Raw genomic sequence first — 18,196 nt, forward strand, 5'->3', positions numbered from 1 at the left:
TATATGTATATATATATGAATATATGTAATACTATATTAATATGTGTGTGTGTGTTTGTGTTTGTCCACCACCACTGCTTGACAAGTGGTGTTGGTTTGTTTGCATTTCCATAACTTAGCAGTTCATCAAAAGAGACAAACAGAAAAAGGACTAGGCTTACAAAAATAAGTATTGGGGATGATTTGTTTGACTCAACCTTCATGGTGGTGCCCTAGCATGGTTGCAATCCATTGACTGAAACAAGTAAAAGAGAAAAGAGAAAATCAAATCTATACCAACAATTAACATCATTATCATCACCATCATCAACGTTTTCGTGTGTGTATTTCTGCAATAGTTCACATAACCATGTGTCACCAACATTTCCAACAATGGATAGAAATGCTTAATTGTATAGAAAAAGAAAAGAAAATCAGTCATCAGGTGCTAGCTATACCCATAGCATGCAGCCAATTGTCATCATCATAAGCATCAACATTTAACATCTGTTTTCCATGCTAGCATGGATTGGATGGCTTGACAGGGACAGGTAAGGCCAGGGAACACACAAGATTCCATAGTCGGTTTTGGCTTGGATGCCCTTCCTAATACCAACCACTTTACAGAGTGTATTGGGTACTTTTTATGTGGCGCCATCATCAATGCTTTTTATGTGGAATCAATACCAGTGCTTTTTTATGTGGCACCAGCACCCACACCAATGCATTTTATGTGGCACCTTGGTTTTAGGATCTCAATTCTGTTACGGTGGATGGATTTTCTTGAGTACAGCAATGTGGCACATATCTCAGTCCTCTATCATCTCCTTTGTAACGTTCAGCGTTTTGAGATTAGCCTTCAAAACTTCGTCCCATGTCATTCAGGGTCTCCCTCTTACACAACTTCCCTCCACTTTAAGTGATTGGCTGTTAAATATATTACAGACCTCTACAAGGATCCATAATACCACTTTTTCAGCATACAAGTTGAATTTTTTTTAGACTAAAATTTACAACCAAGTAAGGTAGATCAACACCAAGATGACTTTGGAGGACCATGTGAAATACAGCAAGATTTGAAAAGATAGTAACAATGTTCAAATGCTTACACTACATATTTACACTATATACTACATGTTTAAACTATCATCATCATCGTCATTGTTTAATGCCTGCATTCCATGCTGGCATGAGTTGGATGGTTTGACAGAAGCTGGCCAGGCAGGAACCTGCACCAGACTTCGGTGTCTGTTCTGACACAGTTTTTACAGCTGGATGCCCTTCCTAAAACCAACCACCCAGTAGAGTAGACAGAGTACTTTTTACATGGCACAAGCATAGGCGAGGTCAATTTTAGCATGGATTTTACAGCTGGATGCCTTTCCAAATGCCAACCACTTTACAGTGTGGACTGGATTGGAAAATACAGTATTTGTTAATGCAAAAGCGACAATGTCTGAAATTTTGTCTAATAATAAAACCAATGTTATAATTTGTATATGTGAATGCACAGACAAGTAGGCATACATGTATGTGCAACATGCAATTTCAAAGAAAGAAATAAAAATATTGTCGTTTCTTACCTTATCGTGTGGATCATGATTCATCCAGTGCAAACCAACTGGTAACAGTAATACTTCTTTTTCATGAATCTTATTGAAGTTGAAAGAATTTGGATCAAATTCCTGATTGACACTTTGAATATGTTGAGGTTTTCTTCTCTCAATAAACCTGAGAGGATTTAACTTGTTAAATAAAAAACAAATTATGATTACATTAAATATGTAAACTTGATAACATGAACACAAACAATACACTGCTACTATTAACAATAACAATAAAAATCCTTTCTACTAAAGGCTCAAAGCCTGAAATTTTGGGCGGGGAGACTAGTTGATTACATCGACCCCAGTATTTCACTGGTACTTAATTTATTAACTCTGGAAGATTAAAAAGCAAAGTCAGCCTCAGCAGAATTTGAACTCAGAATGTAAACACAGACAAAATGCTGCTAAGCATTTTGCCCAGCAGGTAACAATTCTGCCAGTTCACCACCATAATAATAATAATAATAATAATCCTTTCTGCTAAAGGCACAAGGCCTGGAATTTTGGTGGAAGGGACAAATCAATTACATTGACCCCAGTATTCAACTGGTACTTAATTTATTGACCCAGAAAGGATGAAAGGCAAAGTTGACCTTGGTGGGTTTTGAACTCAGAACATAAAGAAAAACAAAATACCGCTAAGCATTTTGCCTGGTGTGCTAATGATTTTGCCAGCTTGCCACCTTAATAATAATCTTTTCTACTAAAGGTACAGGGCCTGAAATTTTTGGGGAGGGGACTAGTCAATTACATCGACCTCAGTATATCACTGGTACTTAATTTATTGACCCTGAAAGGATGAAAGGCAAAGCTGACCTCGGCGGAATCTGAACTCAGAATGTAGCAATGGGTGAAATACCATCCAGAATGCTAACAATAATAATAATAATAGATGATAGTAATAATAATAATCCTTTCTACTAAAACCACAAGCCTGAAATTTTGGGGAAGGGGATTAGTTAATTGCACCAACCCTAGTGCTCAACTGGTACTAATTTCATCAACCCGCCTTCTCCTCCTCACTACTGCCGCCACCATTATTATTATTATTATTATTATTATTATTATTATTATTGTTATTATATCCACTGAGGTAGATTTTCTATGCTCAATGACCTTTCTGTTGCCAACCCTCACTTGTTTCCAAACAAGGTTATGCTTTCTTGGTAGGAGTCTGGCATATTTTTCAGGAAAGACCAGAGACAGACATCACAAGCATTACTGTCATAACACTCATTTGCAACTATCACATGATGTCAAGACAAGGAGACATTAGCACACACACACACACTATATATGCATACAAAGAGGTGCTGAAAAGTTCCTCATTTTGGGTAAAAGAAAATACAAGAGGATCAGTTAATTATGATTTTATTCAACATATTTCCCTCTTGGATTCACACATGTATTGTAGTGGGCCTTCAGTTTTTCTAAACCCTGTAGAAGAACTTGGAAGATTAGGTCTCCAACTAGGCCTTTCGCAATACCCTTAAAGCCAGGAACTTTTCAGTACCCCCTCGTATATAAGCAAGAGTTTTCTTTCAGTTTCTGTTAACCAAATCCACACAAGGCTTTGGTTAGTCCAGGGCTATAGCGAAAGACACTTGCCCGAGTCACATAGTGGTACTGAACCTGAAACAACTTGGTTGGGAAGTAAGCTTCTTACCTACACAACCATGCTGCATCTAATATATTTATATTATTATATTAGTAAGAGTGGATTTCATCATCGTGTAAACTATCAAATAAACATAGGATACTCTTTCTACAAATAACTAATTGATCATAAAGTAAGAGCAACATATTTTTACCAATGAACAAGTGATGAGTTAAAAATTTTACTCAGTCTTACTACAGAAATTCAGTTGTGTTTCTGGCAAGAATACATTGCTGTTTGATTTAGCAACAGAAAGGGAATCCGACATTTTTATCAAATGTTTATTGAGATTCATGGCTGTGTATTAAATCACTATTTGGAAACATAAAAAGTATAACATATTTCAAACCATAAATAATTAGATGAATACACTTACCTGGGCAACATAACCCCGTTTACCAGGAAGAATTTTGGTCTTTATATTCAACTCATATTTAAAGTATCCCTTTTGCATTGCTTCATTCCATTTTTCAATAATTATTTTATCAAACTAAAATGAAAGAAGTGGAAAATTCCAATATGTAAGAAATATTTGCAAATATCTCCTTACACACTTCAGTGGTTATTCAATTGTAGCTGATAACAGTGATTGAAACCTATGGAAACATTGGTTTAGAGCAGGTATGGGTAACCTTTCTTGAAAAGCAGATCACACAAGACATGGTTCATCATCAGGTATGCCACACTGCAAAAAAGTTTTAGGTAATTTTGGGCTAGGTATGCCATTCAGAAAGTACTTAAGGTGCAGTTTGCCCAATGAAATAATAATAATAATAATAATAATAATAATAATAATAATAATAATAATAATGATGATGATGATCATCATCATCATCATCATCATCGTCGTCTAAGGTCCGCTTTCCATGCTGGCATGGGTTGGACAATTTGACTGAGGACTGGCAAACCAGATGGCTGCACGAGGCTCCAATCTGATCTGGCAGAGTTTCTACAGCTGGATGCCCTTCCTAACGCCAGCCACTCCGAGAGTGTAGTGGGTGCTTTTATGTGCCAGCGGTAGGAGGGCCAGTCAGACAGTACTGACAATGGCCACACTCAAATGGTGTTTTTTACATGCCACCTGCACAGGAGCCAGTCCAGCAGCACTGGCAACAACCTCGCTCCTATTTGCCTGATACAAAAAACAGCAGTCTGGCACTGTACATACAAGCATTCAGTGTGAGAAAGAATTAAATACTATGAAAAGAAATATGGGAATAAGTAGTGCTTTTGAGCTCCAAACTTACACTGACTTAAATCCTACTGGAATCAGAACAGCTAACACTATAGTTTTATGTCACTACACTGGACTATACTAAAATACAAGTCTAGAATATATTGAAGTTATAGTGTTCTAGTATTTTATTTTTATTTATTCCATACAACTGTTTACAACAACAGGAATTGTAGCAGCAGAGACATCTAGAAAATGTCTCAGCAGAGTGCTAATCAGCAGAAAAGTCTCTTAACAAACAATTTGTTTGCCAAACAAGTTATCCTGAAACAATTGATTCTTCAAGTAATTTGACTTTAAGAAATCTATAGAATACTCTATAATTATTTTACTTTCAAAACTTACCTTACTTAATGGTATTTCTTTATATTCTGAACAACCAGGAAGACTCCAATGAAATTCTTGAGGGTTGTAAATGAATTCCATCAATCTTTAAGAAAATGCTGTAAAAAGTTTCCAATTTTAAAAATATTTCAAACAAAATTACACATCTATTAAAAAGGGGGAAAGTTGGTAGAATGATAAGGTACCAAATTAAATGCTTTACAATATTTCAGTCTGTCTCTTTAATTTCTGATTTTAGATCTTCCAAAATAAATTGGAAACTTTTGGCCACCTGTAAGATTTAACAGGATTAATAAATAACCTATGTGATTTGGCTGTGATCCTGCTACAGATTTGGATTTGATTGCCTATGTTCAGTTCACTGCAGGACAAAAGGTTTCAGCATATTCTCTCCACCAATCACAGTCTGATGTGGAGGCTGTGAATTTGAGCTTGAGATCATACTGATTTGATAAGCCTAGTGCCACATTGGCTTAACATGGCTTGAGAGAAGGATACAGTTTTTATACTCCTACCTAAGAGTAATTAACGCGATTACATTGATCCCCAGTGCTCAACTGATACTTATTTTATTAACCTTGAAAAGATGAGAGGCAAGAATTGGAACTCCGAATGTAAGGATGGATGAAATACCGCTAAGCATTTCAACCAGCATGCAAACAATTCTGCCAGTTCAATTTATAGACTGGTAAATCAGATTGTAATCTTTTTATCGTTTAGCTTGTTTTGGCATTTTGAAATATTTGCTCTGTTTCCAGATATAAAGACACCAACTTTGTTATAAATTAGCTATGATTAACCCTGAATTCACATATATTGGCACTGAAAAAGTTACTCTTGGTAGCTATTTGGTCATTGGGACTGGATATATATATGCAGCTAATTTCAGAATCTTTTGTAGTAGGTACTCTAATAATGTAACAAAGTGTAGGGTGAGATTTGGCATTGTAATCATCATCATCATTGTTTAACGTCCGCTTTCCATGCTAGCATGGGTTGGACGATTTGACTGAGGACTGGTGAACCGGATGGCTGCACCAGGCTCCAATCTGATCTGGCAGATTTTCTACAGCTGGATGCCCTTCCTAATGCCAACCATTCCGAGAGTGTAGTGGGTGCTTTTATGTGCCACTGCCATGAGGGCCAGTCACATGGTACTGGCAACGGCCACGCTCAAAATAGTGTTTTTTATGTGCCACCTGCACAGAAGCCAGTCCAGCGGCACTGGCAATGACCTCACTCGAATGATTTTCTAACGTGCCACCGGCACAAGTGCCAGTAAGGCGACGCTGGTAACGATCATGCTCAAATGGTATTATTTATGGGCCACTAGCACGGAAGCCAGACAGCTGCCCTGGCAATGGTCACACTCGGACAGTGCTGTTCGTGTTCCACTGGCACAGGTGCCAGTCATCGAATATGGGTTGTAATGAACTGTTTGATATTGTTGACACTACACACTAGAGATGATTGTCATATTCCTTTCAATATATGGCAGTAGTAGTAGTAGTAGTAGTAGTAGTAGTAGTAGTAGTAGTAGTCAGTGTTGGTGGTGGTGAATGGCCTCTTAAACTAGATTCAAAATATAATGTGCGGCCTCATAAATTGTCCTTCACAGCACAGATCAATTTACTAAAGCAAAGTGACATGCATCAAAATAAAAAGACAAAAATAACTGTAGTGACATTTTTGTTCTAAGCTATGTGACCATTCTTGCTCTTCTCAATGAGAGAGGGGGAGAGAGAGAGACTATCATAAAAACTAACATAGAGAAATGTTCAAAATATACACTGAAATGCAAACGTAAATGTCTCCAAATGAAGAGGGCTTTATAAAGGACTGGTGTAGGTTTTTCATTCAATTGCTTTAATACTGGTACTATGGCTGTAATAGGCTTGCCACCTTCTTATAGGTACATTTCCCAAAAGATTTCATACCTGACAGCTAGATGAACAGATATGTGTAAAATTAAACATCTTTTCCAAGTTTACAACAAAAGACATCAAAATTTGACCTCAAAATCTATAAGCTTGTAGTCAGTTGCTTATTTTGCCTATCAAAATGTATTGAAGGTTTAAGAAGGCTTCAGATTCTTCTCAATCAGAGATTACTTTTCATTCTCTACAGTTGAAATTATTAGCATATCGGTTCTCAATAAAGCAAAGTTGATTGCCATTCTCACTGTGGATTATAACTTCCAGTCCTCTATGAACTTTTCAGAGACATATCATGAGGTGCAGGCATGGCTTCCCAAACATGTGATTCTGGGTTCAGTCCCACTATGTGGAACCTTGGGCAAGTGTCTTCTGCTATGGCCTCAGGCTGACCAAAGCCTTGTGAGTAGATTTTGTAGAAGGAATGTCAAAGAAGCCCGTCATGTGTGTGTGTTTGTTTGTGTCTGCACCTGTGCCCCACCACCGCTTGACAACTGGTGTTGGTGTGTTTATGTCCTATTAACTTAGCTGTTCAGTAAAAAAGATCAATAGAATAAGTACAAGACTTGGAAAAAAAAAAAGTACTAAGTACTTGGGTCAATTCATTCAACTAAAATTTTTCACGGCAGTGCTCCAGCATAGCCACAGCCTAATGACTGAAACAAGATAAAAGATACACACGCACACTTTCTCTTCCTCCCTCTCTCTCTGGCCTATACTTTCCATTTCCTTTATCTTCTTGCTTTGTTTTATACAGTAATGTCTCAATATATGAATTAATTTCTTCTAGATACTGCTCGAAAAGTGAAAACTTACACAGCAGAGCAATAATTTCCCACAGCAGCAATGTATTAAATTGTAATTCGTTTCCAGAAAAATATTTTACCTATAAAATTTATAATACTCATAGATAAATGGCAATGAAACAACAGTGGAATGTAAAGAATATTTTATATAAAGTAAAAAGAATGTCAAGATCATTTATAATAAAAAAATATCTATTTCTTTATTGCCTACAGGGGGCAAGAAATAGAGGAGACAAACATGGACAGACAAAAGGATTAAGTCGATTACATTGACCCCCATGTGTAACTGGCACTTATTTAATCAACCCTGAAAGGATGAAAGGCAAAGTCAACCTTGGCGGAATTTGAACTCAGAACCTAACAGCAGACAAAATACCACTAAGTATTTCGCCTGGTATGTTAATAATTCTGCCAGCTCGCCGCCCTAAAAGAATAAAAAATATTATTATTATAATCGTTTTCTGAATCACTTTCAGTCACACAAGACTTGCACACACCATCACTTGTAGATGCAATCGCTGCTTTGTAAGCACTCATAGATAGACTTGTAGATTTCTTTTCAAAAATAAGTCTAGAGTTGTTTGCTTAGAAGAAGCTTCTTTTCCCTCTATAAATTTCTCAGTAACATGCAGAAGCATTTGTTATGGTAGTTGAAAATTTTGCACTCTGCTCAAAATTTGGATCTTGTGCTATAAAATAAAACTTGTAAATCCAGGTTTTGTAAAGTGAGGTATTACTGTACTTTCTCTTTCTTTTATCTCTCTCTGTCACTCTCTGCCACATCTCTTTCACCATTATAATACTACCAACATTTTTCAAGCTTCCCTTTCTCATTCTCCTTCTCTATTATCTGCTTCACAATTAATCTCATTGTTAATCCCAGCTTGATATTATGAAATAGTATCGGAAGTCCTCATCTTATTCCACCTCCACTTCTCATCTTTTATTTATCTATCTCCACTCTTCATTAAAAGCACAGCCACTCCTGCCATTGTTCTTTATTGTCTTGTACTTGTTACTGTTGTTGTTGTTGTTGTCCTCCAGATACTACTCTAATCATTTTAACCTCTCTTACTGTGATCCTCTTTCATTTCATCAGGAACTTTAAATATCACTATAAAATCGTTTTATGACAAAAGTGATAAATGTCAACCTTACAAAATTTCAACACAGTTTTACAATGATGCAATATTTTCACATGTGAATGCATAGAATGTCATTAAACCTGTAACACTTTTAAGAGTGCAGCAAAAGTTAGTGCATCATGTTTGTAGATCTAGCATATGGTCAAAACAAAGATTTTGAAAGATTCCTCAAAAACCAGAAAGTATATCAAGTGCAAGAACTGACAGAGAAAGTTAAATTATCTCAAGAAGACAATCCTCTATGTAAATTATTTTAGATTACTGCAAAAATGTGCATTGAAATGGTTCGTTAAATTAATGAAAAAGAACCATAGTTTCAGTCTTTAAGATGTCATGTTCATGGTGCAGAATAATCTTATTACAGTGAAATTACAAAGTTATAAACAAGATGATATATATAAAAGCAATAGATGCATCAAGCAGTGTGGCAAATGCAAAAGCTGCAAGTGTTCCATTGACAGGTAGCACAACAGATGGTATGGAAGTCAAACAGATGAAAGAATAAACATTATTTATTAAGAGCGGTGTAGTTCGCTTGAAGCATTGTAGTACCAAAGAAGGGAAAGAAAAGGGAAAATAAGAAAGCTCCTGACAATGTGGAAAGTTTTATAGAAATCTTTATATTTCAGGCACAAAGGCCCATCTTCAGAAAGAAACAGTCTGGGAACTGTCCAGTTACACAGGTTCAGGAGTCTGTGTAGGGTAACAGAACCTGTGTAACTGGACACTTCCCAGACTCTTTCCTTCTGAAGATGAGCCTTAGCACCTGAAATTTAAAGGTTTTGTAAAACTTTCTACATTGTCAGAAGCTTTCTTATTTTCCCTTTTCTTTCCCTATTATTTACCATTTTGTATTTTGTATTTTATCTGAAAATATTTTGTTAATAAACTAAAAATAGCTAATTTATATAAAATAACTTCCACCTTTTCATTCATTTTATGGTATTTTTCTTCTACAATGTTCATTTTTAAATATAATTTCAAGAATTACATGCTATCCCTATATTTTTTCTTTTATTTGTAATGAAAATAGTTAACTGATAGATAAACTTTCAAAATATACCAGTTCATCTCTTCTTTATTCGTCCTTAAATATGAATTTTATAAGTATTACCTGAAAAACTGGACCAATTCAATCCCTAAACAGTTCAGATTTCTACTGTAGTTCTGTGTCTAATCCAGTATTACTATATTTGCTAGATTTCCACATCAATGGGGGTCTAAAAGTTTTGTTCTTGCATGGCTAAATTGCTGATTTTCTTCAGCCAATGGAGTCTAGGTAGCCTCCCAAAGCAGTACTTCATGAAGGTCTAGATCTTTAGGGTCGCTTTTGTATATCACACTATCCAAACCCTAATATTGGGTTGCCCGGGAAGTTCGTGCCGATTTTTAAAGGAAAGAAAAAGGTCAATAAATACTTGCCATTACATTTTTAATCAACCAAATATGAACCATTTTGTTGCACAATGCATCTCCATCTTTCCTTTAACTTGAAAATCCCCTCTTGAGGTGGTTTCATGGCAAATAAGTCATAAAGTAAGCTACTATAAATCGGCACAAACTTTCCGGACAACCCTAGATATATATATATATATATATATATATATATATGTACATAAATGTGAAATACACATACATTAATTTATTTATTTATTCTGTCTAAATGTAAAATGTAAAATATTCTGTCATAAACGTAAAATACACATCCATTAATTTCTTTATTCTGCATGGGTTGGACAAGATAATACATACAGGTTCCAAGTAGTTTCACACTCATTACTCTCTGTGCATAAAGCAGACATGATACGGACTGCACTAGTGGTTCTCAACTGGGATCCATATAAGATTTTGCAGTTATAATTTATATACAATAAATTGATTTTACTTCTACAATGCACAAAAATATTTGAACAATTTTTTTAATGCAATTTCTAATAATATTTAATAATAAAAATATAACAGGATTTTTTTAAACACTGAATGGCTATGAAGGTCTACCCAAGCAAAATAGAAATCAAAACACACCAACACCAGTTGTTAAGCGGTGGTGGGGCACAGGTGCAGACACAAACAAACACACACACATGACGGGCTTCTTTGACATTCCTTCTACAAAATCTACTCACAAGGCTTTGGTCAGCCTGAGGCCATAGCAGAAGACACTTGCCCAAGGTTCCACATAGTGGGACTGAACCCAGAATCACATGTTTGGGAAGCCATGCCTGCACCTCATGATATGTCTCTGAAAAGTTCATAGAGGACTGGAAGTTATAATCCACAGTGAGAATGGCAATCAACTTTGCTTTATCGAGAACCGATATGCTAATAATTGGACCCTTTTGATTGAGAACCACTGCACTACACCATAGAGTCACCTACATACATGCAGGAATACATCAATGATGTAAATGCTTCCAAATTTCCAATCATTAAGTGAGAGATCATGAAGTGTGAAGCAAATTCACATACAAGTAGTGTTATAAACGGCAGTTATATTCTCAATTGTAACAACTATTATGACTATTCCAAGATTGTCATGGTTATTCATTAAATTTTCCAGTAATTGTACCATGAAGTGTGATAAGGTAATCTAATTACAATGATAAAGTTTTAGTTCTGAAATCTCTCTAAGAGATCAACATAGTAGTTGTACTAACAAGTAATGTTTGTAGCCACTTCAACATGGCTGTCTGTTCAAACGGACTTTACTGCAATTTTTTAACCCCAAGAGAACATCTACTCTAGCTGGTTAATGATGCACAGCAGCATTCAAGATATTGCAAACAGGGGAGCAAACCCCTACCACCTTCTAGCAATGGGACCAGCAGACCAGCCTGGTTTCGGGCTATTTCTGCCTCTCTTCAGTTTTGGATACCCCATTTGCTAGAGATGATAAAACTACAAACAATGAAAAGCAAGTGTTTTCTACTATATAACCCGGGCTAACTAATACCTTGTGAATGGATTTGGTAGACAGAAACTGAAAGGAGCTGGTCTCATTCAGAAGTATACGCATATTGAGTTCTACACCATGTTATTAGTACTGCAATATCTAAACGAGTAAAACACACACACGTGTGTGTCCCCTACACCCCACTGCTTAACAACTGGTGTTGATTTGTCTTGGTAACTTAGTGGTTCAGCAAAAAGAGTCAGATAGAATACCAGAATTTAAAAATGTATACTGGGGTAGAATTATGCTACATTATTAAAAATAAAATCAACCAGTAGTTAGCAACTACATATTTTAATGAGCAATGTTGTGTTAAAATAGAGTAGGTTAGTGATTGAAAGGGTGAATTACTATAAAAGTTTGAAAGATTGAAAGAATAGCAGAGAGAACAAGAATACAATAAGTGCCTGATACCAACATGTAAACTGACTGAGTGATCAAATACTTACAAAGTCATTATCAAAACAGTTTGTGATAATTAAACTTTTAAAGTAATCATTAAGAATGTTTGGCACTTTATTTTGAGCAATTAACTCTTAAGTTTCCATTTCCATGGCTTTTGTAAAAGTATTTCTATCCTCCCCCTTAACTCTCTCCCACCTTCCTTGTCCTATAAGTGTAACCAAGTATCTCTTCTATAGTAAAACAGCTATCTCTGTCCCTCTATCATATTCTAACCTCTTTCCCAGCACATAACCACTTCCCTTGATCCCACTCCCTCTCTTAGCTAAGAGGTCTTTGTCTTATAAGTTACTTGGCATCCCCATGGGTGCTGTGCCACAAAAAAGCACCTGTGCTGGTGCCACATAAAAAGCACTCATGCTGGTGTCACATATATAGCACCCATGCTGGTGCCACGTAAAAGGCACCCAGGCTGGTGTCACATAAAAAGAACTCATGCTGGTGTCACATAAAATGTACACAGTATACAGTACATTCTGTAAAGTGATTAATGTTAGGAGGAGCATCTAGCCATAAAAACCATACAAGAACAGACATTGGAGCCTGGTGCAGTCCTCTGGCTTGCCAGCTCCTATCAAACCATCCAACCCATACCAGCATGGAAAATGGACGTTAAATGATGATGATGGTGATGTTGGTGGTGGTGATGATGATGATGATGATGATGAAATTAAAATTAGATATTGTTAAGCAGGACCATCGTGTATGTGCATATGCATAAACATCATTATCATTTTATGTCTTCTTTCTATGCTGGTATGAGTTGGGGGAGTCGTCCTGATCTGAGTCGCTGCCTTCTGGGAGTTACAACACCAAAACACTAGGTGCTCATGAGTGTTTTATGACTTAGTTTCTATAGCTGGATGCCGTTTCTAATGCTAACCACTTTACAGTGTGAACAACGGGTGGGGTGATGCCTCGTACACAGTAAATGTAAATTCGGAGAAGGAATAATGACAACAGAGAGGCTAGAAGTGGTTATTAGGTAGTAGGGGAATGGGTATGAGTGTGCATTCACAATTATAATGTTTAAATCTGTTAAATAAATAAAACTAATGTGCAAGTCTCCAGTTAAAAAATTTCCAATAATGATTTCTTACATTGGTACAATGGGAAAAAATTTGCAGGAGAAATTATTTATGCAATTGCCCCAAGTAGTTGTTTTGTATTCATTTTATTAATGTCAAAGAGATTTAAAATTAAAAAGTTGAGAGATGAAATTAAATACTGTTACTGCTATGTCAAATAATATTTTTTGTGATGCCAATCACATCTACATATTAAATACTGTTACTGTCACGTCAATACTTTTTGTGATGCCAATCACATCTACATAGGAAGTAGTGATTAAGTTCGATTTCGTTTATTTTTTCAAGAGTCCTTCCACATAAACAAAAATTTAGCAGTAATATTTGTGGGTGAAGATTATACTTATATAGCGTGCAGCGTGTTTTCTTTGTTTTGTATTTGCAATGATAAAAAAATTAGTTAATTAAAAATAGACCTGGTTCGCTCGGAAGTACTGCAATTATTAGCAGCAGAGTTTGAAACTACTGTAGTTTGGCACAGAACACATTTACTGACGATGAGGTAAGGCCAGTCACTCTGACTGGCGAAAATAACACGACTTAGCTTCCCAGTTCGGCTGGTTCGTGTATTCATCGCTTAATTTTGGCGTAAATGTTGCCCGAACTTTTAAATAACGCACGCAACATTTTCTGAACATGCTACGAATGCGTGCAGCAGCGGAAATACTTTCACAGCATTATCGGTGTGTGTGTGTGTATATATATATATATATATATATATATATATATATCATCATAAATATACAGGGATTAGCAATTGAGTTGCTTCTCCAACATACTGAAAATTTAGAAATAGCAGTCAAAGAACTACTGATTCCAAACTACAAATTTTTCTCTAAAGCGGATGGCGATATTTATGGCACACATAGAACAAAAAACCGGAGGGAAAAGCGTAAACAAACCAAGCCTTTAGTTAATTGGATACGAATCGTTTCATGGTTAAGTGAATGGAAATTTCACTATTCCAATCTTCAGCCCAATATATATATATATATATATAATACAGGCAGATAAACAGAAAGAAGCAGCGATAGGGGGATAAATATATTTAATCGGCAAAAGGTTGCAAAAGTAACTCAAGGGCCGAGAGTTTCTTGCATAGCACTTAAATCGATTTTAAATCTGATAGCTCATGAAGTCAGTTTTTTAAGTGCTATGCCCAAAAATTTTGGCGATTGAGCCACTTTCGTAATTTTCTATCAACCAAAAATGTATCGGTGCAGAAGTTTGCTTTCCAACCGCCTGGTTCTAGATTCGGTCCTACTGCATGGAACTCGGACAAGTGTTTTCTACTATATACCCCGGGCCGACTAATGCCTTGTGAGTGGATTTGGTAGACGGAAACTGAAAGGAGCTGGTCTCGTTCAGAAGTATACGTATATTGAGTTCTACACCAGGTTATTAGGACCGCAATATCTAAACGAGTAAAACACAGACACGTGTGTGTCCCATACACCCTACTGCTTGACAACTGGCGTTGATTTGTCTCGGTAACTTAGCGATTCGGCAAAAAGAGACAGATAGAATACCAGAATTAAAAAAAAGTATACTGGGGTCGATTTGTTCGACTAAAGCCTTCAAGGTGATGCCCCACCACGGCTGTAGTCTACTTGTTTCAACAAATAAAAGATAAAAGATATTGATTTCTATTTTTCTTGTTTGTTCAACCAAACCTATATGTATTTATATATGTAATGCTAAAATGAAGAAACAATATTGCAGTTATATATGACTGTATCGCAAAAATAAATAAATGTTACTTGCATGTTAACTGCTGTCATATGCTGGTTCGCCCCTTAGATCTAAGAATTGCAATGTTACTTTGTAAAAGCGACGAATTAAACGACCCAGCAAAAGTTTAGGTTATATTTTACTAGCTATCACTTGCCGACTTATTAATTTACTTGTTCATACCGCTTGAAAATTCGGAAATCATGTTTCCAACCTAATTCATTAAAAGAAAAAGAAGGGAGGTGAGTTATACCGAATTCAGTAATTGTTTATTTGGGAATTTAAAGAATTATTCTGTACGATACATATGTGAAATGAAGAAGTAATAATAGTTATACAGAACATTGGTTTGTCATTGTAAACACATTAGTACATTACGATAGAGTTGTTTCCAATCGATTGTCAACTTACACGTTAAAATTAAGGCCGAGAAAAGATAACCGAGAAAAACATAAAAGATCACACAATCGTATTTTCAATTTCCCATTAAATCTAGTTTTGTTCCCAAGACTTACAACTATAGAGTTAAGTTAGCGGTTACAGAAGTCATGAACCGGTTTTGATAACTGTTTGATGTCATTTAACTTGAAGAATTTAATTTCTCACTCTGTAACATATCTCAAAGCAACTGTGTAAGATTTTGTAATTTTTTTTTTCACCTTTGTAAGAAATAACAATAATTTTACCTGTGTAATAAATTATAATTTTTTTTTTATCTAGCGTGTTGTCGAAGGTTCAGCGATTGATTACTCAACAACTTAGCTTCCAATGATAATGTAATAATTTTGATTGACTTCCGGTCGATCCAAAAATCGCTTAAGAAATTATCTTGAATTACAAGACACGATAAAGTTTCATTTTGATTTGCAATTGGTTTATTCTAATTAGAAACAAAGCACATGTTTGTAGGGATATGAAAATAAAATGTGATGGTTAGACCTTTAAAATATTGTGGTTGTCTCCCTTAAATTAGTTGATTAGACATTAGTCTTTGTCAGTGAATCATTTAAAACATCAAACTACATCAAATACGGAGGCGCGTTGCCTGGTAGTGAGGTTGTTCGGTTCGTGATCCTAGCGTCGTGAGTTCAATTCCTGGACCAGTCGGATCGTTGCGATCTTTATAAATGCCCTTTATTTCATGTTTTCCCAGTCTACTCAACCGAAAATAAATACCAGTTGAGTACTAGTGCAGCACTCTCTCCCCATTTGTCATGTCCTGATGTGACGGTAGGTTAAAGGGTGGGAGAGTGAAAGATGTGTATATGTCAGCTCATGATTACATAAGCACCTAAAACAATGAGCAAAAGCATGGTATATGTTACCAAAGCCATACCTGCTTACTTACTCACTATAAAGCCATACTTGCTTGCTTACTTACTAACTACAAAGTCATACTTGCTTACCAAAGCCAAACTTACTACAAAGCTATACTTGCTTATTATATGTTAACTACATCAAGTAAACTGCATACATAGTTTTAGTTCCTGATTGTGTTGCCTATAGACTTAAAAGAAACAAAAACCTTTACAAAAACTTAATTTTAAAATAAATTTTCTTCATGAAATTATATTTTATATCTATATAGTATAGTACTTATTTATATACATAAAATATGTTAGCACTCACTATACAGAGTTTTGGTCATTAATTGCAATGTTTATCCACTTATTCATTTGTTAGCAATTAATTGGTAAAATGAACACAACCCTTTATAAATATGTAGATAAATAATGATTTAAAAATAATAACTTTGCTTCATCCATTTATTTATATTCAAGACCTGAGGTCAAATATAACAATAACAACAACAGGAAAAAACATGTAGAAGGGCATACCATGAAATTCTTGAAAGCATGACCCATTACCAAATTTATTCTAGACCTCTAGCATTCAGATTACTCTGTCAAATGCAATGCTTATTTATTCACACTGTTTTGAATTTTAACAAGGTTGAGGTTGCGTTGGTAGATAAAGATGGTTTGAGTTTCAATATACATGTGTGTGTAGATAAATGAAGAAATAGAAAAACCAGGAAGATAAAATGAGACAATTTATTCAACCCGTTAATGAGCATTAACACAGCAAAGCTGTAGAGATACATTTTGAAAGAAAGGCCAGAAGATATACACAATGGTTTCACATGCAATTGGTACATAATGATGATGTATGCTGGATAGAACAGGAACAACGTATGCACCAAAGAATACTGGAGGTTGCCTGTGAAATAAACTTGCTCTCTGTTGAAGATCCAAACTCAGTCATGCAAACCCAACTTCATGTAAGCATGAAGGCACGCTGGCAAAATACTGTTCCTCTAAATGGAAACCTTACTTGTCATTGTGGTTTTGTGGCATAAAGCAAAGTGCCATCCACTCAAGGAAACTTGTAGTAAATGATCCACAAGCAAACTGAGTCCTCAACTTGTTCCCTTTGCCAAAAGATTTACAAGGCAAGCCTCAAGAGACACATTTGTGTCCATAGAACATCATTACTACTTTATTTTCCTGAACCCTCATTTGTCATTCATGATGAGAGAATCCATCATATGTATGTATGCACACACACACACACACATATATATATTAATTAATTACTGGTGAAGGCCGGTTTATAGAGTTACCCTGAGTTTCTCACCATAAAAAGTGACACACATATATATGCATGTTAAATTTGATTATTATTTCAAAACTAGTTTAATAATAACAAATAAAGATTCAATGATGGTGTGACTCAATACTGAGTGTAGAGTAAAATTCATAGTAAAATTCAAGTTGCCCAGACTTCAGGTTTCACTTATTGGTTTCTTCAGCCGCTGGTTGAAAAAAAACTGTCAGGTATAATTTGAGATTTGAGTAAACTTCAATAATACACACAGACACACACACACTCACACACACGCACACGCACACACAAATATATATTATATATATATATATTTACATTATATATAAATTTATATGTGTGTGTGTGTGTGTGTTTCTGTGTGTGAATATATATATATATATATCTTATCTATAAAAGGCAAATTTTCTCTGTGTGTGTGTGTGTGTGTATGTTTAAAATTCATACATTTACACAATTCCAAATTTCTTGGATTAAAGAATCGGAATTAATATTCTAAATACAATAAGTTAGGTCACACCGTCATATTGTATTTAGAATATTAATTCCGATTCTTTAATCCAAGAAATTTGGAATTGTGTAAATGTATGAATTTTAAACATACACACACACACACACACAGAAAATCTG

General features: G+C 35.4%; 1 protein-coding gene across 1 annotated transcript in view; it reads right to left on the reverse strand.

Annotated features, from left to right (window-relative positions):
* LOC106880321 (GDP-D-glucose phosphorylase 1) overlaps window positions 1-16,188 on the reverse strand; it is a 21,313-nt gene extending 5,125 nt beyond the window's left edge. The window contains exons 1-4 of the mRNA XM_052971980.1: window positions 15,628-16,188; window positions 4,823-4,920; window positions 3,620-3,733; window positions 1,563-1,724 (exon numbers count right to left, since the gene is read on the reverse strand). Of these exons, the coding sequence (XP_052827940.1) occupies window positions 1,563-1,724; window positions 3,620-3,733; window positions 4,823-4,903 (357 nt within the window). The 5' untranslated portion in view covers window positions 4,904-4,920; window positions 15,628-16,188. The remainder of the gene's footprint in view (window positions 1-1,562; window positions 1,725-3,619; window positions 3,734-4,822; window positions 4,921-15,627) is intronic.
* Between the last annotated feature and the right edge of the window lie 2,008 nt (window positions 16,189-18,196).

Source organism: Octopus bimaculoides, chromosome 11, assembly GCF_001194135.2.
Source record: "Octopus bimaculoides isolate UCB-OBI-ISO-001 chromosome 11, ASM119413v2, whole genome shotgun sequence".
Classification (NCBI taxonomy): Eukaryota; Metazoa; Mollusca; class Cephalopoda; order Octopoda; family Octopodidae; genus Octopus; species Octopus bimaculoides.